The sequence below is a fragment of the Nelumbo lutea genome, chromosome 5 (genome assembly GCF_056320005.1).
Source record: "Nelumbo lutea isolate HS-2025 chromosome 5, American lotus-T2T, whole genome shotgun sequence".
Classification (NCBI taxonomy): Eukaryota; Viridiplantae; Streptophyta; class Magnoliopsida; order Proteales; family Nelumbonaceae; genus Nelumbo; species Nelumbo lutea.
In genome coordinates this window covers 50,623,356-50,651,237 of record NC_142688.1, presented here as the reverse complement: position 1 = coordinate 50,651,237, position 27,882 = coordinate 50,623,356, and the positions used below count along the sequence as shown (strand labels likewise).

The window sequence follows — 27,882 nt, the reverse complement described above, 5'->3', positions numbered from 1 at the left end:
TAAGTAGTCAGAATTACTAAATACATCGTTAAAGTCAAGTAAATCATTAAAAAGCAAATTCAATATCATCCATCAAATGCCAAAATAAAAAATTACTAAGATATTAATTAAATAATTTAACAAAAATAATAAAATAATTATAAATAATAAAGAAATAAAATAAAATGTTAATAAACTGATACAAAACTAAAAAAAAAATGGTTGATCTACCTGCAGATGAACCAAACATCGATTGGAATCTAACTCTGATTCCCATTTAAACCAAACATGCATCAGGAATGGGCAATTCTAATTCCCATTTAAGGGGATTTCAGTTCCAATTCTAATTCTAATTCCAATCTTCACCATGAACCAAATAGAACCTCAGGAACCCTTGCACTTGGAATTATATTTGGTTTACATCATGGGCCGGGGACTATACAATTATTCCCTTACAAGCCTGCGCCTTTGATCAATTTATTTGTAGCTTGGGATACCTAATTATTCTTTGTCCTTACCAGCTTCTTTTAAGGTTTTATTTTGCATCCGGGCCCACATTCCAGCATATTTGTATTTTTTTTTATCAATCCACCTAACAGAAGCTTGTTTTCTTCTTTTCAATTATAATTCTTTCTATTTTTCCGTGCCCTTGTTGTCAATTAATTACAACAATCTTTATACTATGTCAGATGTTTAGATTAATTATCTTAGTTTAATCATCTGTATTTCAAAGAAAAAAGAAAAAAGGGAAAATTTTCGTACTTTGGGTCTAGTATCATTTTAATCATCGAATTTTAAAATGTGATAATTCAGTATTTGTTCAGAATGTGATAATCCAGTACTTGCTGTTAATTAGTTGTTAATCAGTCATTAAGTAATACTTTAAAAAGATACAAATGTCCTTCAAGTATTATCTAACTTTCTTTATTTATTCAAACAATGACAAAAAAATTAATAGTCCCAAATTATTCTCTCTTTTATTCAAGAAAGTTGATGTTACCAAAATGCCCAATCAAATGTAACCCCAACTTTCTTGAATGGAAGAAAGGATTTGGTACTGTTAATTTTTTATCAACGTTTAGATAATTGATAAAAAAAATTAAATAACATTCGAAAGACATTTATGTCCTTTTCAAATGTTACTTAACGACAAATTAACTAGTGATTAATAACAGATACCGAATTATTACGATTTTAAAATTTGAAGACCAAAATCACACTAAACTCAAAGTACAGGATACTAAATGAAAATTTTCTCAAAAAGAAATCGAAAGACATGTATATGGTCGCCTTTTGAAACTTATATATACTAATTTTAGTAAGGCCCAAATGCTCGAGCTGCTTATTTCAATCTCCAAGCCTTCTGGTGCATTTCTTCTTAAACCAAACCCATTTCAGCTACCATCTCTCTAACACAGCCCGTCGAATTTTGCAGAGGTTTCGAGCAAGAATTAAACAACAAGATCAACGCGCGTCGAATTATCTCCAACTACAGCCGTTCTGTCGGTATTCGGTAAGTAGAAATGCTGACTTTTCACTAATACGAAATTTGAAGAAAAATGTTGATTTACAAATAATTGTTCAACAAAATTGCAAAATAGCTGCTGTTCGGATATTCAGCTGTGTTACTTCGACCAGGCCCGGGCAACATCATCAGAATTGTGGCCCATTTCAATGTCAAACGTTATGGTTCTTCATTATCTCAGTAAGATTTTGTGTATTTTCCTTTATTCTGTTCCTAAATTTGCACAATCCATTAACTGGCCATCACCGGCCCAATATTGACCTGAATTGTTGTAAGGTTTAGTTTTGTCTGGCCAAGAAGGGGTTTTGCCTACACTGGATCAGGTTTGGGCGGCCCAAGGTCCGGATCATAATATTAGGCTTATTGGCCCTAAGCGGTCCAGCAATTTTTGGTAAATGAAGAAGTAAAGGTTCTTGAAGATGACGCTTAGAAAGAAAGGGAGGGGATAGGTGAGGAAGTGTAACTTCTTTTCAACAAGTTTAGGTGGTGTTTGGAAGTGTGATTATCCCGTTGCACAGATCATTTCGGTAATTCAGTGCGTTTGGTTAGGCTGTAGCATAGATCAATAGTAATATATATATTATATAAAAAAAAAGATAGTAAGATATATTGATTCAATTAAAATGAACTAATGAAGCATTAAAGCTTATTTGCTCCTTTTCGGCATCCATTGCGTTTAAAATTTGTTCAAGGTTTGTAATTGCCCATGGAAAGGTTTAATTCAAGCCATTGATTTAGTGGCATTGGGGAGTAACTCCAATTGTTTAAATAGAAGTGATGAAAATCTCTTTCACCCTCTTTCATGATATTAGATATAAGATAATAAGGCTTCTATGTCTCACTTAATCTGTAAAACTGGCTAAAACATAGAAAATTATAAAAAAAATAGAAAAAAGAAAACACACAAATTTGCAAATAAATACAGAAAAATTCAAAACTCATCGCCAGCTGCTACTGCTCCTTGTTGCTACTGATTACAAGAAGAAATCCGCCACAGATGAAGCCCTTCTGTGAGAAATGAAGGCCATAATTGCTGATCGCAGGAGATGAAGCCCTTCTATGAGGAAGGAAGGTTGTAGCCACCGGTTGCTATAGATGAAGCCCTTCTGAGGAAGGAAATCCGCCGTAGTCACCGGTTGTCGTGATTCACCATCGGTCGACGTCAGTCGTGGTTACTGCAGGTCGTTGGTCACGCCATTAGGGTATGAGGTCTAAGAGGAAGGGAGGGTGGAAGGGTTTTTTTGTTCTTTTTTAAATCCAATGAAAATAAATTTCACAACCTGTGAACCACTACCCGGGTCGAACGGTTTAGCGGTTTGATCACTTGGGTCAACGGTTTTTTACATTTTCAACGGTTATTTAGGAAATAGCGGTTTACAGTATAATTGGACCCAAGGGACTGAACAGTTATCAGTTTTTTTGGTCTGACAATCTGGTCCAGTCCGGTTTTGAAAACCATGGACCAATGATATATTGCCGATCCACCCTATATCGCATTATATCATCCACGGTAAAAACTCGCGGAATGGTCTTTGCAATGGTGGTGGGAAATAACAAAAGTCATTCTATGCTTTCTCATTTTACCCTACTTTCTACCCTTCGGGAGTACTGTGGTTGAGAGCGTTGAGCGCCTGCCACTGCTATTAATATTTAATTTTTATTAATATTATAATTTTGTAATTTTATATTTTTATTAATTCACCATTGATTTCTACTAATTATTTGTCTTATTATTAATTAATATTATTATCTTATTATTAATTTTTTATTGAAATTATACAACTTTCTGTTACTTTAATTTTTATTAATTAGGTTTCAAATTAAGAATTTTAATGTTTTATAATCATTATTAAATTTTATGAATTCCTCTTCTAATATTTTTATTAATTATTTATATTATATATAATTAATATTATTTTGTATTACTCATGATTAAATTGTATTTTTTTTAATTATTTATATTGCTTAAAAATATAAAATAGTTCCATCTTTGATCAATAACATTGATTTATCTCACATGTTGTATATAAGATGCATGGAATCAAAACACATAATGTGGACTGAACACTATATCTTGCAAGATATCTATGGGGTCCAGTATGGTTTGAACCTATCTTGCTTGCAATGCAAAACAACTCTTTTGCTACGGGCACAGTGTGGATTCATCAACACAATAGCCCCCTCCCCTGAGAATGAGAATCCATTCCAGCCAATTCTGATTTTGATTCCGATTCTAAATTGAACCAAACAGGTGAAGGGTTGAGGGATAAAAATTCACAGTCCCAACTCAATCCTGACCTAACCCAATCCTTTGCATGGGTTGGGCCTAATTTTTTAGGCTGTGGGATAGGCTTGGGCCCGAAAACATGGTCTGATCTAAACTTGGGATGGGTTTGGGTTGAGACCTCCACAGGCCTCAAGCCCAATCTGAACCTGTCAAACAAATGAAAATATAATTTATATGTATTTTCTAATCATATATACACGTGTATGTATAAAATTATGTATATGTACATTTGTAAATGACCTTGAAGCCTGTGGAGGTACTAATCTACAATTTTCCCTTAACCTTAATATGAAGAGGGGGGTTATGGGTGAGCAAATGGGTAGGTTCTACCTGAAACTGAATGGAACCAACCTTGAAATGACCCACCCACGTTGGTTCGAAGATCTAAGGATGTGAAAATTTGAACTAAGTCTAGGGGTGAGCATTGAAATATTCTTGGTGGAACCAGAATTGGAATCGGACTTGCCTTGAAATAAAACTACAAAATATTCTTAAGGGTGTGAAGATTTGAACCCAAGCACTCATGGTTAGAAAAACCATGTCTTATTTTACCATGAGTTACTTAATTGATTTGATCATTTGTTTTCATTATAATGACACATTTTAAACCATATATTAATATATTATATTAATCTACACATTAAATTATTTAATTTAATCAATAAAAATATTGTAAGTTTTAAACTATATATTATCATTATTGAAAATCAAATTTTCACAAGATAGATTCTGATTCCAAAAACCGTGAAACTGACCGCTACAAGGTGGGCTCCAAGTTCTTCCATGGAACGGAATCAAACTGACGCTCACCCGTAGACTTGGGAATGGGCATAATTAGTGTTGAAGAGAAGAGGACATTCCGCCATTTGAAATATGATTTTGATCTCCAATTTCAAAGCACAAGCCACTATCAAGACCAAATTTAGATTATTTGCTATGGCTAGAATATCAAAAAGCTTATTGTTGAAAGTCAAACCACATCGAACTTTCCAAAATTTCTATAGGATTAGTGAGCATTTACGAAACACAGAAATAATTTCTTTCTTACTAGGGTCACCCATCTCAGTCCAAAAAGTTAACTAGTCTAGCATTGACCAGTTTGAATGATAATAGTCCACTATGTGAGATTTAAAGGAGATTTGTGAGAATGGGACTAAGGGGCAAGCAGCCAAGAAATGATCAACTTCAGTATCTAATGACCTAGTTATGAAAAAGAGGGGCAAATTCTTGTGGTTTAGCTAATCGATTAATTTTACCCTTATTATTTAGGTATATTTTCTGATAATTGACATCACCGTTTAAGTATTAATGAAAAACAATAAAATATCAAATTTATTCTGAAAATTTTGAGGAAGCTGAGGGAATTGGTTGAAGTCTTCAAGAGAGAGCTCCCTTAAAATAAAACCCATATGATGAAACCCAACGAAATGTCAAATTCTGCTTGAAAACAAATTGTAAGAGAGCTTTCATGTAGAAGTTGTTGTCTTTATCACTCTGGCCGACATTCCAATCATATCTTCTCAGATAAAGGGAATTGGGTTCTCTACTACGAGGACTTTTCCTCGTTGCCTCTGTCGCTTCACCATTGATTTTCAATTTTTCTCGCTCCCTGGTTTGGTGGACGACATGAATGGGTTGAAGGGGAACTGGGTGTCTGCAGGGCGGAAGAGAACCAATAGGAGAGGTGGAGAACCATCAATCCTTTTGTTGCGGGGCTTCCAGTCTAACCATTGATCGTTGATTTTTATCCGGTCAGACATGACGGCCATGTTTGTGTTGTTGCTGCTGCCTGGAATTAGGGAAATCGATGATGGTGATGACTCTTGATGAGTTGACGGTAGAGTTACCAGCAGTCTCCTGCATTTACCTTTGCCACTAACATTGATCTCCCCAAAACAAGAACTCCCAGCGCAATTGTTCCAGAAGCAAGAGTTGTGTCCGCAGAACAAGAACCATTTTAAAGAAATGCAGAAGAAACAGCCTTCTCAATCTCCCTTCGGAAATGATAAACCTTGGTAAACGATTATAGGCAAAACCGTTCCTCAATAGGGACAGAAAGCTTTTCCCAATATCAAATGGAAATGGAATAAATAAAAGAGGAAAAAACAAAATTCCATCCATATAAAAAAAATAGGTGTGAGAAAGTGAATGCTAAACTACAAAACAACATAAATAAGAATACCCAAATGGTGTTATACTTACTAAATCGAAATTACAGAAAGAAAAGTCACGGGTGTTCTATATGCAGGTTCTGTTCTTAATCAAGCATACCCCGATTTTTGCACTGTGAATTTGCCAGAAGCAATTCAGGCATACAACTCTACCCGCTTCTTCTCCTCGAGAAGCTGCTCAACGCTCTTGACTCCATCATCACCTGAATCAAGTTTCCTCCCATTTGAAGAGGAGCAAGTAATGGTAGAGTAGCGAGAGCTCCCTGCAATAGGCACATTCATGATACCATTTTGTCTGGTAGGATAAGTTGAGGTGGTTGTGGTGGGTCTCAATCTTTTTGCTTGGAGTTTGGCTTGAAAAGATTTTGTTGGGACAGATGGAACTTGCAGTAGGGAAAGGTTGGCATCCATGAAAGCTTCAATGAAGACTGATAGATTTGAGTTGCTTTTTTGTCAAAGATAAGTTGAGTTGGATCGGAAATGGATCCATGAACATTGAGAGGTCGAGGGAGAATGAGACAGTGAGTGGAAGACTGATAGATTTGAGCCTAAGACTGATAGATACTTAGGCTTTGTTGATCTTCATGAACGCCCCACTAAGTAGGCTCTCCATCTTTGTACTGCCATTACTATTGCCTTGAGTTCCCTTCCATATGTGGACTAGGCTAAGGCTGCGCCTGATAATGATTTTCTGAAATATGCTATAGGCTGACCTTCTTGCATAAGAACAGTACCTAAAGCTTTGCCTGAAGCATTGCATTCTAGGACAGAAGTCTTATGAAAATCAGAGAGTGCTAATGTAGGTGGGCTAGATACTGCTGCCTTCAGCTGTTCAAAGGGTTGTTGGGCTGTCTCTGACCATGCAAAAGAGTCCTTGCGGAGCAGTTGGGTCAGTGGTTGTGCTATGGCCCCGTGTCCTTTGATAAATCTCCTGTAATATCCAGTTAAACCTAGGAAGCCTCTTAAACTCTTGACCGAAGTGGTTGTATTGAATGCAATCCACCTTAGATGGATTGGCCATGACTAGTCTTTTGGTGACCATATGGCCTAGATACTGAATTTGAGATTTGCCAAAATCATACTTGGAAGCTTTGGCATATTGTTGGTGATGCCGTAATGTAGATAGTTTAAGAGTGAGGTGCTCCATATGAGTGTCTCCTTCAAGTTTTGGATGTCGCCTGAAACTTTGTGTAGACTGACTTCTATGTGATCCATCCTGTCTTCGATGGTGTCCAAACGAGTGCTCGGCATTTTCCTCTCTGGCATCTCTGATACCAATTGTTGGACTCTTGCCAACACAGGGCACACCTCTTCAAGAGTGTGCAATCTCCTGAATTCAAAGTGGGGGGGGGGGGGGGGGGAACAAGTGAGAGAGAGAGAGAGAGAGAGAGAGAGAGAATTTGTTGGAAGGTATGAGATGTCCCCCCTTATTCCTTCATTCTCCCTTTTATAGAGTACATCAAGACTGTTACAAGATTGTTACAAGACTGCTATGGTTCTTTAACAGCTTTAACTGATCTCTTATGAGTTGGTAGCTGTCAGTTGGTTTTCCAGTTGGCTTTTTCTGACCCGGCCTTCTTTCTTTGCCTCAAGTATACTTTTTGTATTATAGGCTTACTTCCTATGTTCTGGTCTCTAACAAAGATCATTGTACTGGAGATCAAGGATGGTTAGATTTGTCCAGTCGGAGAACAAATAAGGATTTGGTTCACACAGTTATGGTGTTATTACAAAGGTTGAGCTTGGAGAGGCCACTGAAACTGGCTAGCGGTAAAGGAGAAACACCAGAAAGCTGATCCATAGAAAGATCAAGGTAAGTGAGTCTGTTAAGTCTACCAATGTGAGTTGGGGTGGTACCTATTTACTGTTAAGTTGATTCTCATTGAGATCAATGTAGAGGGCAGCTTGTCTCTGTAGACTAGCATTTTTTCTTTTTTGCTGCATTGTTTACAAGCTTTAGATGCATTGGGCCTTAGCTCACCCATAAATTCTGGGCTGCTGCAAATGCAGGCTGGGCATGGACATAAGATCCTAGGTCTGGGCCTGGAATTTGCAAGCCGGAGCTTTTCGAGTTGAGCTATGAATGATTAGTTCTAATAATATTGACCAAACAAAAACAAAGGAAAATCTATTGATCTCTATAACTACACAAGTTTTATTTCAAAGCTTACTGGTTTAGTATGTGATAAAAACCATTATGACCTCCACTATTCAGAACCAATTCCCAAATGGTAAAGAGATTACTTGGTTGCGGTTTCAAATTGATAAATAAATTGTAGGGCCGTGCTTTGCTCGTCCAGACAGAGAGAGATGTGTCTATCTAATAGTCCTCTTTGTTTGATTAGTTTCAAATTGATAAATAAATTGTAGGGCCGTGCTTTGCTCGTCCAGACAGAGAGAGATGTGTCTATCTAATAGTCCTCTTTGTTTGATTAGTTTCATGTCCAGAGTTAGAAAAATGTCTTTAGTTTACTAAACAATGTCCTATGACCATTTTAGCATGACAAGATTAAATTTAACAGATGAGATAATTTGAAGTCCAATGAATTATATGTTTTTTTTTTTGAAGAGAAAGATAACTAATGAATTATATGTTGTTCCCTGTTACCCTGTTTCTTGATGAATTCTCAATCATCACTGTCAGATTCATCTGCTTGGTAGAAAAGGTTATCATGTCAACATCAAATATGGTTGTCCCTGAGCTTCTTACACCTACCTTGAATAACTATGATGACTGGAAAGTTTACATGGAAAGCTACTTAAAGGGGCAAGGCACCTGGGACATTGTCAATGGAACTGAATGTGAGCCATCAGAGAACGACCCCAAGGCCAAAGTGGTCTGGAGGGAGAAGAATGCGAGAGCTCTACATGCAATTCAAATTTCTTGTGGTCCTGAGATGTTCTCCCGTATTAAAGAGTTAAAGGCAGCTGAAGGTGTGTGGGAACTTCTGGCAAATTTTCTGGATGTTAAGCGAGGTTACATACACATTGAGTTAGAGATGGAAAGAGATTCATACTGCAGTTTCATGGAGCAGGGTGAGGCATCCATCCATTGAAATCTTTCTTTGACAAAGTACAAGCATAATTTCATTTGACAATAAGATTGGCAACTCAATTGGGCACACACACACTTGTTTTCATTGCAATCTACATTTCAGGCAGGATTTAGTCAATACCTTATCAGATTACGAAACTTAATTGCTAAAATGTTTGAAGGATTGCTTGGTTTTGTGGTTGGATACATCATTTTTCTAACAATTCTACTCTAAATCCCATCTAGTAACAACTCTTTATTTTGTTCTTTTTCTGGATGTTTGTGGATGTAATTCATGTTTAATGACTCACAATATACAACTGATTGCAGAAGGAAATTTGTATGGAGGCTTTGGCATATATGGAACACTATATAAGACAGAACCGGACAGAGATGTTGAAGCAGCGAATTTCTCAGACTTCAGAAGCATGAGTGTTCCAATTGATATGTCATTAATGAACACTGCTCTCCATATTGCAGCCATGAAAGGAGACACAGATTTTCTCAATGATATGTCCTGCCACATTTCAGCACAAGAGTTGGAAATTCGAAACTCCTATGGGCTTACATCTCTTCATTATGCTGCTTTATTTGGAAGAATTGAGTTTGCAAAGGGCTTATTGAGTATAAATCGTAAATTGCTATTGATCACTGATAATGGTGGTATCAATACTCCGCTCATATTGGCTGCTTATGCGGGCCAAAAGGATTTGATCATGTATCTCTACTCTGAAACTGCATTAGAAGACCTGACATCACAGTCCTCCAGTGCACTTCTTACCTCTTTGATTACAGCTGACATGTATGGTATGATCTTCACTCAACTCTTGCTTTTATGTGATCCCTAGATTACTGTTCCTCAGCAGTCATGGAAAAATGAATAAAAAAGAAAATTTCAGTATTGGGTCTGGGGAGACAGGACTTTATATGGGTCTTGGGCCCCCACGAATTGCCACTTGTTTCATGTTCTGAGCTCAGCATGTATAGAACATCTGTAGCTTTCTGATTTCACTATAATTTATTTAGGATGTTGGAGAGATGTTCATATAGTAAGGAAACGGCTATAGAAAGAGTTACCATATCATGGTTAAAAAGTCATCTCAGCTTTGACATTAATATACTTTCTTTTGGTTTGTGCATATAATAGGTTTAGCTGGGGATCTGGTTAGGCGGTCCAACAAATTAGACATTTACTCATGGAAGATTGCCTTGCAAGAATTGGCCAAAAGACCTCAGGCATTTGAAAGGCAAATTAATATTGTCCCAAGGTTAATTTTCTCATGTGAGTATTTTGAATTTTTCTGTACTTTTTTTTTATCAGTAAAAGTGCTTTTATTAATAAAGAGACATGAAAATTAGTACAGAGATTGAGTAGCCTCGGCTACCCCATTTTCCTTTAAGAATCCATCTAAGATTTGCTTTACATCCTTACAACTGAGCCCAGAAACAGTGCTCCCTATTATCCCCTTGTTTTGCTAGTGGTTCGCAAATCCATTTGCTTCTCTTGGAGTCCACTGGTATGATATCTGCATATCCTTTGTAATATGGTAAAGTTTCTTGATCTCGTTTCTGAATACCCAAGGAGTCTTCCCATTTTTCTTTAGCCAACTTATAACTACTTTGGAGTAGCCTTCTACAACGAACTTCCTGATCCCTTTTTCCATGGCTTTTTGTATTCCGAAGACATTGCCTTTAGTTCAGCTGTAATGGAGTCTCCCCAACCAATAGGGCCCTAGTACAGCCCCACTACTGCCCCCCTGTCATCTCTTATGATCCCACCAATTCCAGCCACACCCGGGTTGCCAAAGCTGCTCCCATCAAAAGTTTAATTTAAGGAGTCCAGATTCAGGAGGATCCCAACTTCTTACTTCCTTCTTTTTTGCAGATGACAAGGATGCTACAGTCTTCCAATTCCTGATTATATCATCCATAGTAAAGTCAGAAAATAAGTCCATAGATTTCACCCATGAACTTACTTTAATCATAATCCCTTCTATCAGTAGATCCTTACACCTTTTCTTCCTTTCTGAAAAAATAGTTGGTTAGCCACGAGTGTGGGTTTCTTCCCTTCTGAAGAAATAGTTGGTTAGCCACGAGTGTGGGGTTCCATACCCACACTCAGGTTCTAGTGAGTGTGGTTTCATACCCACACCTAGTTGTTTCTAATTTATTTTATTAGTAGTTTCTAGTTTCTTTTTAGTAGTTTCTAATTTCTGTTATTAGAACTTTCTAACTTCTATTAAGTTGGGCTTGTTGGCCTTATTGTTTCTAATTTTTATTTATTTCTTATTCTTGTAAGGATCCTAAAGCTATAAATAAAGGAGTGTATGGGGCGGAAGATTATTCACCACCGAATCCCTTCTTTCTTTTCCCCTCTCTTCACTCACTCTCTCTCACTCTCTCTCTCTCTCTCTTTTCTTCTCTTCAAACCTGTAATACAGTAAACAGTTCTTCTTCTTCTTCTTTCAAGTTGATATCAGTGCCTTAGATCTAGGGTTTCTCATGTGGATTTAATTCAGTTGACCACATGAGAATTGTTTAGGGATGAAAGTTCAAAAAGATCCTTATTTCGGTTGATTCTTGGAGGTTGCAAGAAGGCTTTAGCAGCTGTCCTAAGATTGGAGAGAGCTTCTTGTAATAAGGAAGAATCAGGCAAGAATTGAGTGATCAAGATCGATTTTTGATCAAGATTGGAGGTGTCGATCAGTTTTTTTTTTTTTGGTTCTTTGATCAAGATTCAAGGTGCTAACAGTAATTGATTGATCAAGTTTAAGGACTAAAGGTAGCAATTAGTTTTTTGGGCTTTTTTCTTCATAAAGTAAGTACCTTTTCTTGAGATTGATACTCAAAAGGACTTTGTTATTCATTCAGAGAAGTACGGATAGAAAATCTCAGGATTGATATCAATCAATCTAGAACTGATATCAATCCCAGGACAGTAGTTGATTGTTATCTAACTGCAAAATCGTTATCCTAGGTCAGTTGTTATCAGTCTTAAAATACAACTTTTTCTTGCCACAGTAGTTTAAAGCCTGTTCTTAACTTAGAACGGAGTACAAGAACCAAGGGAAAGATGCTTTTGGGACTGGTGGTTTAGGTAACATGACTGAAAACACCTTTCAGATTACAACTGTTAAGTTTGATGGATTAAACTACTTGGAATGGGCCCAATTAGCCATGATAGTTTTGGGGGGTAGAGGAAAATTGAACTTCTTGCTAGGGGTTGTGAAGGAACCCTCCAAGGAGGACCCTACTTATGCTAGGTGGGTCCAAGAGAATTTTTTGGTGATGATATGGCTATGCAACTCTATGCAGCCACACATCAGTCGAAACTACTTGTGAGCCAAAACAACTAAGGAAATATGGGATGTTATGAAGGAAACCTACGCTCAGTCTCTTAATGTTGCTAGGGCTTATGAGATAAAATGTGAGGTTAAAAATCTGAGGCAAGGAGAGAAGCAAGTCTTTGTTTACTTTTCAACCTTAAAATCCCTATGGCATGAAATTGACCACCTTGAAACAATTGAGTGGGAGAGTCAGAAAGATGAACAAACATATAGAAAGCATGTTGAAACTAACAAAGTTTTTGAGTTCTTAGCTAGTCTAAACTCTGAATATGACATTGTGAGAAAATAATTATTGACAAGAGATAGTTTCACTTTATCACAAGCCTATTCTCTAGTGCTTAGTGAAGAAACTAGGAGAAAGGTTATGTTGCAGCAACAACCCTCCGAATCAGCCTTGGTAGCAGTTATACCTAAATCCAGGGGAGATAAGGAGAAGAAAGAAGCTAAGAAGGATTTAGTATGTGAACACTACAAGAAACCTAAACATACTAAGGACACTTATTGGAAGTTGCACCCTCATCTAGTTCCAACAAAGCTTAGAAATAAGAAAGGGAATGCTAATATGGCTGTCAACACTGATAGTACAACTTCATCAAGCATAGGACGCACAACTCTAGATACCCTAGCTGTAGTTCGAGCTGCTCTGACTCAGCTTGAAAATTAATTTAGTAATTCAGCTAAGCCTACATCAGCTCAATAGCTTACTTCATCCCTTGCTCATACAAGTACAAGAGCTACTACTTGTCATGCTTCTGTCCCAAATAATATTGGACCTTCCTAGGTAATAGGTTCAGGTGCTTCAGATCATATGACTAGTACTCTATTTAGCACCTATTGTTTATCCTATGGGAGAGACAAAGTTTCTATTGCTGATTGCTCTCTTGTACCAATTTCTAGCAAGGGAGACATCAAATTATCAGATACCATCACCCTATCCCCAGCTTTGCATGTTCCCAAGCTTAGTGCTAACTTAGTTTCAGTTAGTAGTATTACTGAAAATCAAAATTGTTCAGTAACTTTTTTCCCTAACCGGTGTATTTTTTTAGGATATGGAAATGAAGAAGGTGATTGGGATTGGTCGTGAGATGAATGGAGTCTACTTGCTGGAACATTCACAAGGGGAACAGAGTGAAGCAGGAAAATAGTTTGTTTCTTAGCCTTGTAGTAAGATTATGCTTTGGCGCAACCGTTTAGGTCATTTGTCTTTTGGGTCTTTAAAAAGTCTTTTTCCAAACTTGTTTGAGTTAGTAGAAGTGTTTGGGTTAAAATGTGAAAGTTGTGAACTTGCAAAACATAGTAGATCATCTTATCCTTTAAGTAATAAAAACAGCGACCTTCCTTTTGAGACTGTGCATATCGATGTTTGGGGGCCCTACCATACTCCCACCATGGGGGCGGGGGGTTACAGATATTTCTTATTATTAGTTGATGACTATACCCATTTTTCATGGGTCTATCTTATGCATTCTCGAGATGAGGTCCCCTCTCTGACCCAAGCTTTCCTTCAGGTGATCCTAACTCAATTTGAAACCAAGATCAAGATTCTTAGATCTGATAATGCTAAGGAATATTTTGCAAAACCCTTGGCATCCTATCTCCTTGATCATGCGATCATTCATCAGAGCACCTATCCACACACACCTCAGCAAAACGGGGTTGTTGAGAGAAAAAAACTCCAATGTTCCCATACGCTTCTGGGGAGTTGCAATCCATACAGCCATATACCTCATTAACAGGGTTCCTTCACGGGTCCTAAACATACAAACCCCGTTCAGTCTTCTATATCCAGATAAGGACCTATTCACTATTCCTCTCAAAACTTTTTGGTGTACTTGTTTTGTTCAAATTCTTGGACCTCATCGCTCTAAGTTTGATCCAAAAGCCACTAATTGTATTTTCCTTGGGTATGCACAAAATCAAAAGGGATATTGGTGTTATGAGCCAGTTTCAGGAAAATGCTTTGTGTCCATGGATGTCACCTTCTTTGAGGATATGCCCTACTATCATAAGGCTTCTACTCAAGGGGAGAATAGTGAGGAAGAGATTTCAATTTCAGCTCCAAGAGTTCCTTTACCTGTCCCAGTTACCGAGGGGGGAGTTGCGAAGAAGGTTGTTAAAAATGCAGGGAGTTGAGAGTGTATCACAGAAAGTGGTGGAGGCAGGTTGATTCTCGTACTCAACAACAATCCAGGCCAGTTCCAACATCTTCTACAACTCAAGATCCAAACACTACTACTGCTCCCACTATTGATCCCACTGTTACAGAGGTTCAGCCTTCACTGACAGATGACCTTGATCTTCCAATTGCTATTCATAAAGGGAAGTGTCGTTGCACCTCATCCACTACCCATTGCATCTCCAAGTTCCTTTCCTATAATTGTCTCTCAGAATCCTATAGATCTTACTTGGCATCTATTTGTACTATTCCTATACCTAGAAAAATGCAAGAAGCTCTTTTGATACCTGAATGGAAGGAAGCAATGTAAATAAAGATGGATGCTCTTGTTAAGAACAACACATGGGAACTAGTTAACTAGCCTGAAGGGAAGAAACCTATTGGATGCAGATGGGTGTTTACTGTGAAATATAATGCTGATGGTACTGTACAGAGGTATAAGGCTAGATTGGATGCGAAGGGATTCACACAAACTTATGGCATAGACTATAAACAAACACTATCAGAGTTCTTCTATCCATTGCTGCAAACTTCTCATGGCCACTATTTTCAGTTGGATGTTAAGAATGCCTTCTTTAATGGAGACTTGCAAGAGGAAGTATACATGGAATTACCCATTGGTTTTTATAGTACAGAAGCAGGAAAGAAAATTTGCCTTTTGAAGAAGGCCTTGTACGGGCTGAAACAATCCTCAGGAGCTTGGTTTGATAGGTTTAGACTAGCTTTGGACAAATTTGGATACATATAGGCTCAATTAGATCACACTCTCTTCTTTAAGAAGATAGGTCATTCCCTGACTCTACTTGTAGTCTATGTAGATGACAATGTGATAACATGAAGTGACACTAGTGAAATTGAAACCCTTAAACAGCACTTTCACAAGGAATTTGAAGTGAAAGACCTAGGAAAGTTACACTATTTCTTAGGAATAGAGGTAGCTCGATCTAAACATGGCATTTTCATCTCCCAAAGGAAGTATGTTCTGGACTTATTGGAAGAAACTGATAAGTTAGGAGTGAAACCTGCTCATAATCCCATTGAGCCTAGCCATAAGATAAGTGCAGAAAGTGGAGAACTCCTTGAGGACAGGGCTATGTACCAAAGGTTGGTTGGGAAACTTCTTTATCTCTGTTTAACCCGACTATATATTTCTTATGCCGTCAGTGTTGCCAGTCAATACATGCATTTTCCTAGGACCACCCATCTCTTTGCAGTAGAAAGGATCCTTGCCTACTTAAAGAGATGTCTAGGGAGAGATATACTCTTCAAGAATAAAGGTCATATGAAAATAGAAGTGTATACGGATGTAGATTGATCTGAATGTGTTGATGATAGGTCCACCTCTGGATATTGTGCATTTGTGGGGGGAAATCTTGTTTCCTGGAGAAGTAAGAAACAAAATGTTGTTGTTCGCTCCAGTGTAGAACCGAAATACAGATCCATGGCCAATGGTGTTGTAGAAGTGTTATGGCTGAGATCCTTGCTTAATGAGTTGGAGGTTGATTATGAAAAGCCTCTGATGTTGTATTGTGAAAATCAAGCTGCAATTAATATTTTCCACAACCCAATTTAGCATGACAGGACTAAGCATATTGAGGTTGACAAACATTTTATCCGAAAGCGAGTCGCATCTCAAGAAATATGCTTTCCTTACATCACCTCAGACATGCAGTTAGCTGATCTCTTCACCTAAGCAGTCACAAAAGGCAAATTGGAGACAGATCTATGCAAGTTGGGCATGAAAAATATCTACTCCCAACTTGAGGGGGAGTGAAGAAATAGTTGGTTAGCCACGAGTGTGGGGTTCCATACCCACACTTTGGCTCTAGTGTGTGTGGTTTCATACCCACACCTAGTTGTTTCTAATTTCTTTTATTAGTAGTTTCTAATTTATTTTTAGTAGTTTCTAATTTCTTTAGTTTCTAATTTTTGTTATTAGAAGTTTCTAATTTCTGTTGAGTTGGACATACTAGCCTTATTGTTTCTAATTTTTGTTTATTTCCTATACTTGTAAGGATCCTAAAAGCTATAAATAAAGGAGTGTATGGGGCGGCAGATTATTCACCACCGAACCCCTTCTTTCTTTTCTCCTCTCTCTCTTTTCTTCACTTCAAACCTGTAATACAGTAAACAATTATTCTTCTTCTTCTTTCAAGTCCTTTAAAAATTCTCTGATTTCTTTCCTCCCATAACATCCATAGTACTGTTACCCGTGTGCATCTCCATAGAGCTCTTCCTCTTCTTTTTGGCCATCTAAATGTGGAGGCATCAAACAGTCCCCCCAGGCACATCAGGGTATCCCACCTGCATTCAAAGAGAGAAAAAAACCAATCCTAAATGTTGCTAGCTACAGGATAGGAAACAAATATATGATGAGAAATTTCACCATTTGATTCACACAAACAACACCAATTAGGAGAAAGGCACCAGCTAGGCCTCTTCCTCTGCATCAGATCATAGGTGTTACATGCACCGTGGTAGACCTCCCAACAGAAAGCACCCGCTTTAGGGGGAATAGGGCGACACCAGACTTCTCGGACTAGGAATTGGACCACAGGTGAGTAGAGGTCAAGGTTTTTAAAAAGGTCGCACAACTGAATGTTCCAAGGGGATTACGAATCTAGATTATAGTATCTTGCTTTGCAGGATCAATGAAAACCCCATCGAGCAGCTAAATAATAGAAGACAATACATCCAACTTAGAATCTCGCACATTTCTACGGAGACCCAAATTCCAAGCAAAACCAAACAGTGAAGGAGAAGGGGACAAAAAATCAACAATCGGTTTACCCTTGTGGCAAGACAAAGCATAAATTGATGGGAACAAGGTCTTTAAAGAATAGTTACCCACCCATACATCTTTCCAAAATCTAACTTTGTTACCTGCATTGAGATCAAACCTAACATGACTGAGGAGCAAAGGGAGGATTTTGTGAATTGCTTTCCAAGGTGAAGCACTAGAAATCCTGTTAGACACTCTGGCATCCCAACCATTCACAGAGAGCCCATGAATACTAGTCACAATATTGTGCCACAACCTATTTGTTTCCTGTGGGTACCTCCATAACCACTTTCCTAGTAGAGCCTCATTCATTTCCTTCAACCTTCCTAATCCCAAACCACCAAACTCTCTCCTACTAGACACTAGATCCCACCTTACTAAATGATCTTTCTTCTTCTCGCCCGGTTCCCACAAAAAATCCCTCATTATCTTCTCTAATCTCTTTCCCACAGCTTGAGGCATGTTGAACACTGAGAGATAGTAAACCGGAAGATTTGCTAGTGTAGACTTAATGAGGGTAATCTTTCCCCCCAGATAAATGTAGTTCCTCTTCCACGCAACGAGTTTCTTTTCAAATCTTTCCACAACTGGATTCCAAAAATCTAATCTTCTAGGATTTAAACCAAGGGGGAGGACTAAATACTTAAGTGGCCAATCACTTCTTAAACATCCTAGTTCCTCAACCCACAAATTAACATCTTCTTGTGCTAAATTGATCCCTGCCATCTGACTCTTATTAAGATTCACCCTTAGATTTGTCACTTTTCAAATAGTTTAACCAACATCCTAAGGTTTCTTTCTCCTAACTCATCTCCAGTCTCAGAAAAGATAATGATGTCATCTACAAATTGTAGATGAGTTAACACCACCCTTTCCCTCCTTATTTCCCGTCCCTTTAACAACCCACTCTCCTCTGCCTTCGAGATCAATTTGCTAAAGACCTCAGCTAGTATAGTGAAAAGGAAAGGGGATAAAGGGTCCCCTTGTCTCACTCCTCTCAAGGCCCCAAAGAAATCCTTGACTACACCATTTACCAAAACTAAGAAGTGAGAAGATTGTAGGAACCCTTTGATCCATTTACAACACCTTGCTCCAAAACCAAACTTCCTTAATGCCTCAACTAGGAACTCCCAGTCCACCAAGTCATAAGCTTTCTCAAGATTCAGTTTGCATACAATGCCCCTCCTTACAGCTTTCTTGAAATCCTCCACACATTCATTGGCAATGAGTATTTATCTGAAATTTGTCTATTTTGAATAAAGGCCCCTTAGAAATGAGATATGATTGATGGGAGGGCATTTTTTAACCGAAGGGAGAGGACTTTTGCAAGGATTTTGTATTAACTTGTCACTAGATTGATTGACTTGAAGTCCTTGGGTTGGAAAGCACCGGATTTCTTGGGGACCAACACAATAAAAGTGGCATTTACCCCTCTACTAACAATCTTCCTGTTATAAAACTCCTCAAAGACATGCATTAGATCATCCTTTAACCACTTCCAATAATCCTGGTAAAAAGCCATAGTGAATCTATCAGGCCAGGGAGCTTTAGAACGATCCATAGAGAAGATTGCTGCCTTCACCTCATCTACCTCAAATTTTTTCTCCAAGCTTTTGCTCACAGCATCTTCTAGAACTGGCTAGTCTAAGCCTTCCATCTCCCATCTTCCTGAAGGAGGCCTTCTAAAGATTGATTTAAAATGATCCACCAAGGCCTCAACAATCTCATCATGATTAGTTATTGTGCGATCCCCCAATTCTAACATAGAAAACATATTATTTCTTTTTCTCCCATTCGCCATCATGTGAAAGTATTTTGTGTTCCCATCCCCTTCTTTGATCCATCGCACTCTTGACTTCTGCCTCCAAGTCATTTCTTCTCTATGGAGTGTGGTTTCCAATTCTTTTCTTAAATTAAACCTCTCATCTCCCTTGCACCCAATGAACTAGACTCCTCCTTATTTAATTTCCTCAATTCTATTTATCAGATTCACCTTCCTCTCTTCTATCCTCCCGAATTTACTACGATTCCAATCCTTGATTTTTCCTTTTAAGTTCTGAAGCTTCCTTTGGAATCTAACACCTTCCCAATCAGCATGGGGGACATCTTCTTTCCACCACTTCTCAATCTTACACACAAATTCTGGGACTGTCAACCACATGTTCTCAAACCTAAAGGGCGTTGGCCCTTCCCTACCTACCCCTTGTCCTATACATATCGGCCAATGATCTGAGGTTACCTTGGGAAGTGTCCTACCCACCATGTTATTCCAATGTTCCTCCCAATCCCAAGAAACAAGAAACCTATCCAACTTTGAGCACATCGGATTCTCCTAACAATTAGTCCAAGTATATCCATGTTGCCCAGTCCCAATTTCCTTTAACTCAAATGTGTCTATAAAACTATTAAATCTTTTCATGCTGGTGGTTTCCCTTTGTCTTGGATTATTCGATATAGTAGTATGTCTAATCACATTAAAATCCCCCCCTAAGCACCACAGGCCTTGCCATAAACCTCTCACATCTGCCAATTCTTCCCACATCTCGTTTCTGTCCCTAGATGAATTAGTCCCATAAACATTTGTTAAGACCCAATTAAACTTATCATCTAGATTCTGCAATTTAATTGACACTGAGAATCTGCCAATCAATTCCTCCACACATTCCACTATATTCTCATTCCACATAGTGACTATCCTTCCTGAGGCCCCACACGACAAAGCCATGACCCATCCAATGTCTCTACCTCCCCAAACACTCCTTACCCACCTCCTATCCATCTCTTGAGCCTTTGACTCCTGGAACAACACCACATCTGGCTTTTCTCTCCTTAACACATCCTTTACGAGCCTTCTCTTAGCTGCCCTCCCCAAACCTCTCACATTCCAACTTATAATCTTCATTTTACCATCACTTCACTAAGCCCTACGTTATTTTTAGTCTTTCCTTCCACCTTTCCCATCTTCCTTCACCCTCTTGTCCCCCCCTCCTCTTTGTTTTTTCAGATCCCTTACCTTCCTCTTACCTACATTTCCCCCATCTTCCTTCACCCTCTTGTCCGAACCTACCTTAGTGATCTGTGATCTTCAGCCCCATCTTCTCAACCCACTTCCTTAGCGAGATTTCCTCATCAGAGTTACCCTCCCCGAGGACCTCAGCTCCCTTCCCACACTACCTTCCACTACTCTTGTTTTCCTCACAGGATCTTCCCTACTTTCCCCTACTGCTTCTATTGCTACTACTCCTCCCCCCACCACATCACTTGCTACCCCTTCATTCTGGGCACCTTCAAAATTCCGAAACTCCCTGTGAGCTTGGTTCTCGGAAGTTGTGTCTGCAGGGGATAGCACAATCACCATTAGTAGCCAAAAATGAATTCAGACATTACCTTGAATACTTGGTAATCCTGGGATGGTAGAAGGAAGGCTCAGAGTGGACGCAAGGATGGCATCCCCCATCCCCGAGTTAGCAAGTGTAGCTGGTTGGTCATTATCTTTCTGAATCAAGTGGCCTTGGCCTGGGTTTGGCACCTTGACCCGACTTAGCGAGTCAATGTTTATCTTCTGGCTCGCATCACTCACCCCTGTACCCGTCCCCTGTCGCTGACTATGGCTTTGGGCCAGTTCCTTCTCCTTCGAAGGCATGTCTTCTACTGTACCTGATGTCCTTACGTCTATCGTCAGCTTCAAGATGGGCTAAGACTAAAAAGCATGAGCATCAATATTGAGGTTGAAGAGGGTACCCAGATTTATGTCACCCATCTCCAAACCATGGTCGCTTCCATCTCTGGAGTTTTCATCCGAACTAGAGACCTCAGAGTCATCCTCCGAGTCACACCAGTCTGATTCGCTTTCTTCCTGTAACTCGTTTCTCATCCTAGAAAATCTAGGATTAGGGCGCTCAGCCACCTTCGATTGCTGCGGATTCCAACTCAGTCTGCACCCATTCCGTAAGCTGTCCGAGTCCTGAGAGGTTGAAGACGATGATAGACCCTGGAACTTGTCTATCAGAGTTCAGAGATCGACTAGGAGGCCTCACGTGATGACTCAACAAGTCATGCGCCGCTTCACTAGCCAATCGGTGGGCCGGGATAACTGTGTTAGACCCGGTTCGACCCACCGGTTCATTTAAGTTCGGGCATTCATTTGTTTTACTCCCTTGTGGGCCCGCTTCACCAGTACCCTTCATTAATATCTCCTTAAAGGAGAAATCTCCCGCCTTCCTTTCCCCAGATTTTAAACAAGAATCTTTCCCTGGAGTCCGAAACCTTCCAGATTTTTTACGCTTTGTATTCTTGAATGTCACCCAGCCTACCACGTCACCATCTTCTTCAACCTTCGGACTCCCACTCCACAGTGTTGCTTCCAGTTCCGACGCAACACAAACCTTGCTCCACCTGCCTTCAGCTAGCAGTTCGAATGACCGTGGAACGGCATCGGGCTTTACTCCAGCAATCCTCAGTCCAACAGCCTTCAAATCCGTTTTCTTCTAAGAAATGAGCACTCCACCCATCGCATTAGCGATTTTCTCTAGTAAGCACTTGCGCCAAAGATTGAATGGTAAACCTACCAATTTCAATCGAAAATCTCCATTATCAAAGGTCTTAGAGTTACAGGAGGGGCACCAATTCTCTACCATTATGATGCCCTCCTTGGTTTCAAATGTGGTGAAGTTGACCTCTTCCAGACCCACATCTAGTATCGCCTTGTTTTCTTCGAACGGCATAAGTTTGTTCCAGCACATGTTTCCAGTCTCTCACTTTGTTCTTCGCAGATAGTACTAATTTCCTCTTCCAGTCTTCACTTATTCCTTCTAACATTACCTTAGGAACTCGGGTGGAGAGGGCAACCACTGTATTGTCCTTTTCCTCTGTATCAATTTCTAAACCCAACTTCTCCAGTCTTTTCCTTCTCTCCTTCATCTCCTCTTTCGATCCCAACTTATTCTCCAACGTTTTATCTTCTGCTTGCTTTTGCTTCTCCAACTGCCCTTGAATTTCTGACCTTCAAATCCTAATAACAAGTCGATGCAGCTCATTAGCTAACCCAATCCAACCACCCAAATTCCTGCCTTCTGGTATAACAATCATCTGTTTCCTTCCCTTGTCAAATCTCTCCTCCAGAGTCAAAAACCAGCCTCTCGAGTTCCTTCTTCTATTGGCCAGATAATCTTTGCTGAATGATTTTAAGTTGTCTTTCCACTCCGAGCGCCAGCTAACATTCACTGCATCGAGAAAGCACTGAAACCAGCATATCGCCTCCCCTACCAGGAATATTGTCCCTTTCCTACCTTCCCTGATCTTCAACGTGATTTCCTTTTGATGAACCATCTCCTCCAACAACAGTTCTTTGGACTCCACCTATATGAGTCTCCTCCTTTTCCCTGCCGGTGAGAACTCACCTTCTCCAGACATTCTGACACACCAGCTTTGAATCAGCTTAATCTCTACCGAGGAACTTTTTTGTTTTTCACCAAGAGGAAGTTTTTCTGTACTTTTCTCTCTTATGGTATGTGATTATTAAAGTGTTCTAAGGTTTATCTTTATTTATAAATATTTTATTTGGAAAACCAAAATATCATATTTAATCCCAATAAAAAATGGGAAGCAAACACTTTTCTTTCTATAGTGCTAAGTTTCTAGCCAGACCCAATCCTGAGAATTAGCCCTTGAGCCAAAATCCAAGATCAACCTGGTTGCAAACCCAAATTAAATCCTAAAAAAGTTCTTATCTCGGCAGTTTCCAGTTTGATCAGTTTGAAGGCTGTTTTGCTTATGTTTTGCAGATGCATATTTGTACATAGTTTATGTCTATACACGCATGGGCTTGTGCTAAACTTGGCTTTGTACCAAAGCCAAGAGATGAGAATTGCAGCTGAAGCCCATCAGGTTGTGGATTGAGCTAAAATATCATGGGGTGTGCACCCCAAAAAGGGTGAATAAATAATAAAAATATGATTGAAAAGGTGAAATTCTATGAAAAGTCATATCTATAAATCAAAATATGGTAAGAAGTTTACTACCTTCAAGGTAATAATGGCTAAACTTGATTTTGAACCGAAAGTCTTAAATTAAAAAGTCAAAGCTAAGGTTTTTCTATTTGTCTTTTAAAAGCTAAATGGAAAAGTTCCAATTAAAGGTTTCCTAGATCTTTTTATCATGCCAAATAGAGATCGGCCATCTAGACCAGGCACAGATGCAATGTAAGTTCCTTGTCCACTGCTTTTGGCACGCCCGTGCATTCAAGCTGCTCAAGTGGGTATGCTTTATTTTTATTTATGACACAACCATCTATCAAAAGCATTTATCTCTTTATATTACTTACTACTTCTTTCTTCTGAATTGCAGCCTGCCAAAGGATGAACAGACGAGGCCAGAATTTTCTCCTACGACTACGTAATGCCAATTAGCATAATTTTCTTTTTTAGTTATTACTAAAAAAATGCCAAACAGCTAATACTACTCTTCCATTTGATAAGCAAGGAAAGCCTCACTTAACTCATGGTTGAATTGGGTTGAACCAAAAATAAACAATAATATTTATAATAACATATTCCAGCAAATCCATCATAACCAGCACTGTTTATATATTTATTTATTAAATTTTAACTTTCATATGATGTCTTAATCTCTTTTTTAACTACAGTACCAGGTCTGAAGACTCGGTACGAGGAGAAATTGATGAGCAGTGATGCAAGAGACTTGCTCAATGAACTCTTTTATAAGCTTCGAATTGCTGACATAGATGATGAGGTGGTGGAGATACTTGCAACATCACTGACCCTTGCTGCAGAGTTTGGAGTGGTGGAGTTCTTTGACATGGCTTTTCAAAAATCTGGTCGCATCTTAGGATACTTTGGCCCTCGTTGGCTTCCTTTGATTAAAATTGTGGTCATAAATCGACGGTTAAGGATTTTAGATCTGTTAAGTAAGAAAATTATTGGAAGACCTTTGGTAGGAGGCTTTTTGGATGATTCTAGAAACACAATTCTGCATTGGGCTGCAAGGGTACCAACTTCTCATCAAATCAAAACAACTGTTCCTGGAGCAATTTTCCGGTTGCAAGCTGAACTCCAATGGTTTAAGGTGAGATTTCTGTTACATTCAATGCCGTGTAATGACAACTTAATGGATTTTGGCTAGATTCGAGATCTAAGAATTTGAGTACTGGTACATAGAAGTTAGATTCCTCCACCGTCATTGCCACAGGCATAGCTTTTATTAATTACTTGTTTATCTCTTTTTGTTATCGTGATAGGGAGTCGAAAAATTTGTTTCCCCCTCCTATAGAAATCAAACAAACTTAGAGGGTGAGACAGCGAGAGCTTTATTTAATAAAGAGCACAAACAGCTGATTGTTGAAGGAGAGAAATGGACCAAGGAGATGGCATCGTCGTGTTCATTCATTGCTGCCCTCATCATCACGGTATCTTTTGCTGCAGCTTTTACTGTACCAGGTGGTAACAAGGACAATGTAGGCATTCCTGTTTTCCTATCTGATCATACCTTCATGTTATTTGTGGTATCTGATACAGTAGCCTTCTTTGGTGCAACGGCTTCACTGCTATCATTCCTTAGATTTTTCACTTTGAACAGCACAGAAGATGCTCTCTTGCTACTGCCTGACACTATGATATCCCGGCTCACTACGCTCCTCATCTCTGTGTTTGCCATGATGTTGGCCTTCATTGCTGCCATTGTTATAATGTTCCATGATTGATTTCCTTTGGTGTCCATTGTACTGGCCTCGCTTGTTTCTGTCCCGGAGGCAACGCTGTTTTCACGGCATCATCAATGGATTTCGGTGTTACATCCATTTAAATAATTATAAGGTTTCTTATAAATAGGACAAATATGATTCCAATAAGCATATATAGATTAATTTATTTTGGATTGATCGAATGTAATAATTACATGGACCGTTTAAATCCAATTTGATAAGGTTTGGATTTCAATAAAATATTATTTTTATATTTCATTTGATTTGGATTGGATCCATTTCAATCTATTTATATTTTAATGAATTGGATTAGATTTGGTTTGTATTAGATTTAGACTGAATTAAATCCATTTCATTTGTAAATGAATCCACATTGGACTGAAACAGGTTAGATCAAATCCAATCCAATTGACACCTCTAACCGCTGGTACATCCATCTGATCCATAGGACTATTTCATGCAATCAACACCAATATATTGCTGATGTGAGAGACGGGGCTATTAGGATGTTTAATAGAATGGAAGTACTTGAGAGAAGGTTGAATCCATCTATGACCGGCAACAAATGACGGCAAATCCGTGGATGTAATACTTCGTGAAGTTTTAGCGATCGATTCATATTGGCCAAGAAAAGGATGCTGCAACATGCCTCTTCTCTTTTTGATTGCATCGTCGAGTGTGCAAACACCACGTGGAAGTCTCTAGAGAAACAAAAGAGTTTTAAGATAGAATGTAGAGGACAGTAGAAGATTTGATTGGTGTAGCTGTAGGGCCCTTGTGTTTTGGTCAATGAGATATTTAATTTTTAAGTACCTACCTTTTTTTTAGATTTATGGAAAATTTGACACCATGGATAAATAATTTATCCACTTAGAGAGAAAATAGTTAACACTTGAATGGGATAAAAATGTCAATTTTAATAATGTATTTTTATGACAAAAATGATCATTGTTTTGTTTACTTGAGAAATAATAGAACATAGATAAATACAAATACACAGGTAAAGAGAAGATAGAATGTTGAAGACAATAGAGGATCTGATTACCGTAGCTGCAGACATTAGAAATCAAGTTATTGCTCCTTGCCGGCCTAGATAAACATAGGCTCTCTTCTATTGACATTTGTCCTTTTGAAAAATGAATAATATGTTTCTTCTTCCCTATGTGTTATGTGTTTTGATGGTATTGAGAACTAGGATTCAGTCCTCAGATGATTACACTCACCATCTGCACAGCAACTTGCAGCTGTGCATTGGGAATATCTCTAGGAGGGAGATATTTCTAATACGAAGTAGCTATGAGTACAGTGTGAATACGGTTTTGTGAGTACTAAATCCACAAATCTATGATTTTGACCATTATTGTGCTTTATATTCCTTATTTTCAATCTTACAGTTTTCCCCCTTGCTCCTTTTTGCTAGTGCCATATATATTCTCTCTATAGAATACTTCATGCACAAGTTTTAACCAAGGTTCAAAATATTGATATGGTCGATACGCTGTATCAACTTGTATCAAAGTTGATTTCCCCTTTTTTATTTTTTCATTTTAAACATGGTTCAGAGGGATTGGTTTAAGGCATGTATACCCTTAAAACAGATTAAACCCTGAAACACTCTTGATAAGGGCGTATTGGAAAGCCCTCGATCTGATACATATCAACCAATACGATCCAATATGTATCAAAGTTTCGAACCTTGGTTTTAACCTATTCAAAAGGTGCCAAGAAAATTGCTTTATATTGAGTTAAGCGATCTTTGTTACCATTGGCAAATGACAACACTTAAAATTTTCAATTTATCGCTAAAAGATACGGTCTAAAATCATGTTGTTGGATTATATATACATGACCCAATGAATTAGAAGCGGAGTGATGATCCAATGCTTTTATTAACCAAAACCATTAGTGCGTTTTTTGGCTACAAGATACTTATAGGGTTGTCATTCAGTCAATGGGTTCTGTCTGACTTGATGGATCCGAATGGATTGGGCCAGTTCTGGATTCTGATATAATCAGAATCAGTTCCATCTAGTCCCGAACCGATTCAAACCTGATTCAATTATCTTAAGAATCTATTGGTTTGATTCATAATCGGGTTTACTGCATTAAACCTTACTGTTCTAAGAATGGATTGACTCGATTTTGTATCTTAAAATTATATATTATCGGGTTCGGTTTAGTTCCGGGTCCTCAATATTTCATGTTGGGTCAGTTGTGGTTCTAGTTGGTCCTGACTTAGACTTGACCTGTTGACAACCCTAGATACTCCATTTGTATAAAGCATTTTTATACAGTTTTATTGTTATATATTCACCATATTAAACAAAATAAATATAAAAATAAGAATTACTTTTTTCGATGATGAAAATGGAACACATGATTTAAAATTAACCAAAAAAGCAAAATGGTTTTTCCATCCAAGTGATGGGTTAGTGGTTATCCATGTCAAATGGATCAACACATGATGTTATTATTAAATAATAAAATACATAAAATTCTAGAAAATATAAAAATTTATCGATAATTTTGGGTACATTCTATGATATTATATATTCATCATATAAAAAAGTGTGATTAATGAGAATTATTTTCATTAATGATAAAAATGGGATAAAAATTAGGATAAAAAATAAAGAACATTACTGTCTAACACATGACCCGACTAACCATGTCAAATGGTTCAATAATTTAATTAGCTAGGTCATCTAGGCAAGTGGTTTGGTTGGGATGCAAAGAGATCAAATGATATTTGAAAATGGGTATATTCAAATCTGATCTGATCTAAAGATTTGATCAGATCTCATAAATATTGATTCGAATCCAAATCCGGTCAAGATGTCAGATATATGAATTTGATAGATTTG

The 27,882-nt window shown here is 38.3% G+C and overlaps 1 protein-coding gene across 2 annotated transcripts; it reads left to right on the top strand.

Annotated features, from left to right (window-relative positions):
- Positions 1-1,341: 1,341 nt before the first annotated feature.
- On the top strand, positions 1,342-25,276 carry LOC148852326 (uncharacterized). 2 transcript variants are annotated; one of them, XM_088947754.1, is made up of 8 exons: positions 1,342-1,492; positions 1,618-1,684; positions 8,607-8,998; positions 9,327-9,803; positions 10,144-10,278; positions 23,647-23,694; positions 23,945-24,384; positions 24,557-25,276. In XM_088947754.1, the coding sequence occupies exons 3-8, from the start codon at positions 8,635-8,637 to the stop codon at positions 25,016-25,018; spliced, it is 1,926 nt and encodes a 641-aa protein (XP_088803880.1). In that variant the 5' UTR covers positions 1,342-1,492; positions 1,618-1,684; positions 8,607-8,634; the 3' UTR covers positions 25,019-25,276. The 2 variants fall into 2 exon arrangements, with proteins under 2 accessions (XP_088803880.1, XP_088803881.1); XM_088947755.1 differs by lacking the exon at positions 1,618-1,684.
- The last annotated feature ends 2,606 nt before the right edge of the window (positions 25,277-27,882 follow it).

Bases quoted from the DNA above. Each gene is read 5' to 3' on its own strand.
- LOC148852326 (XM_088947755.1), top strand. From the start codon at position 8,635: ATGTCAACATCAAATATGGTTGTCCCTGAGCTTCTTACACCTACCTTG. The intron at 10,279-23,646 runs GTGAGTATTTTG...TCTGAATTGCAG, and splicing joins CCCAAGGTTAATTTTCTCAT to CCTGCCAAAGGATGAACAGA. The intron at 24,385-24,556 runs GTGAGATTTCTG...TTATCGTGATAG, and splicing joins CTGAACTCCAATGGTTTAAG to GGAGTCGAAAAATTTGTTTC.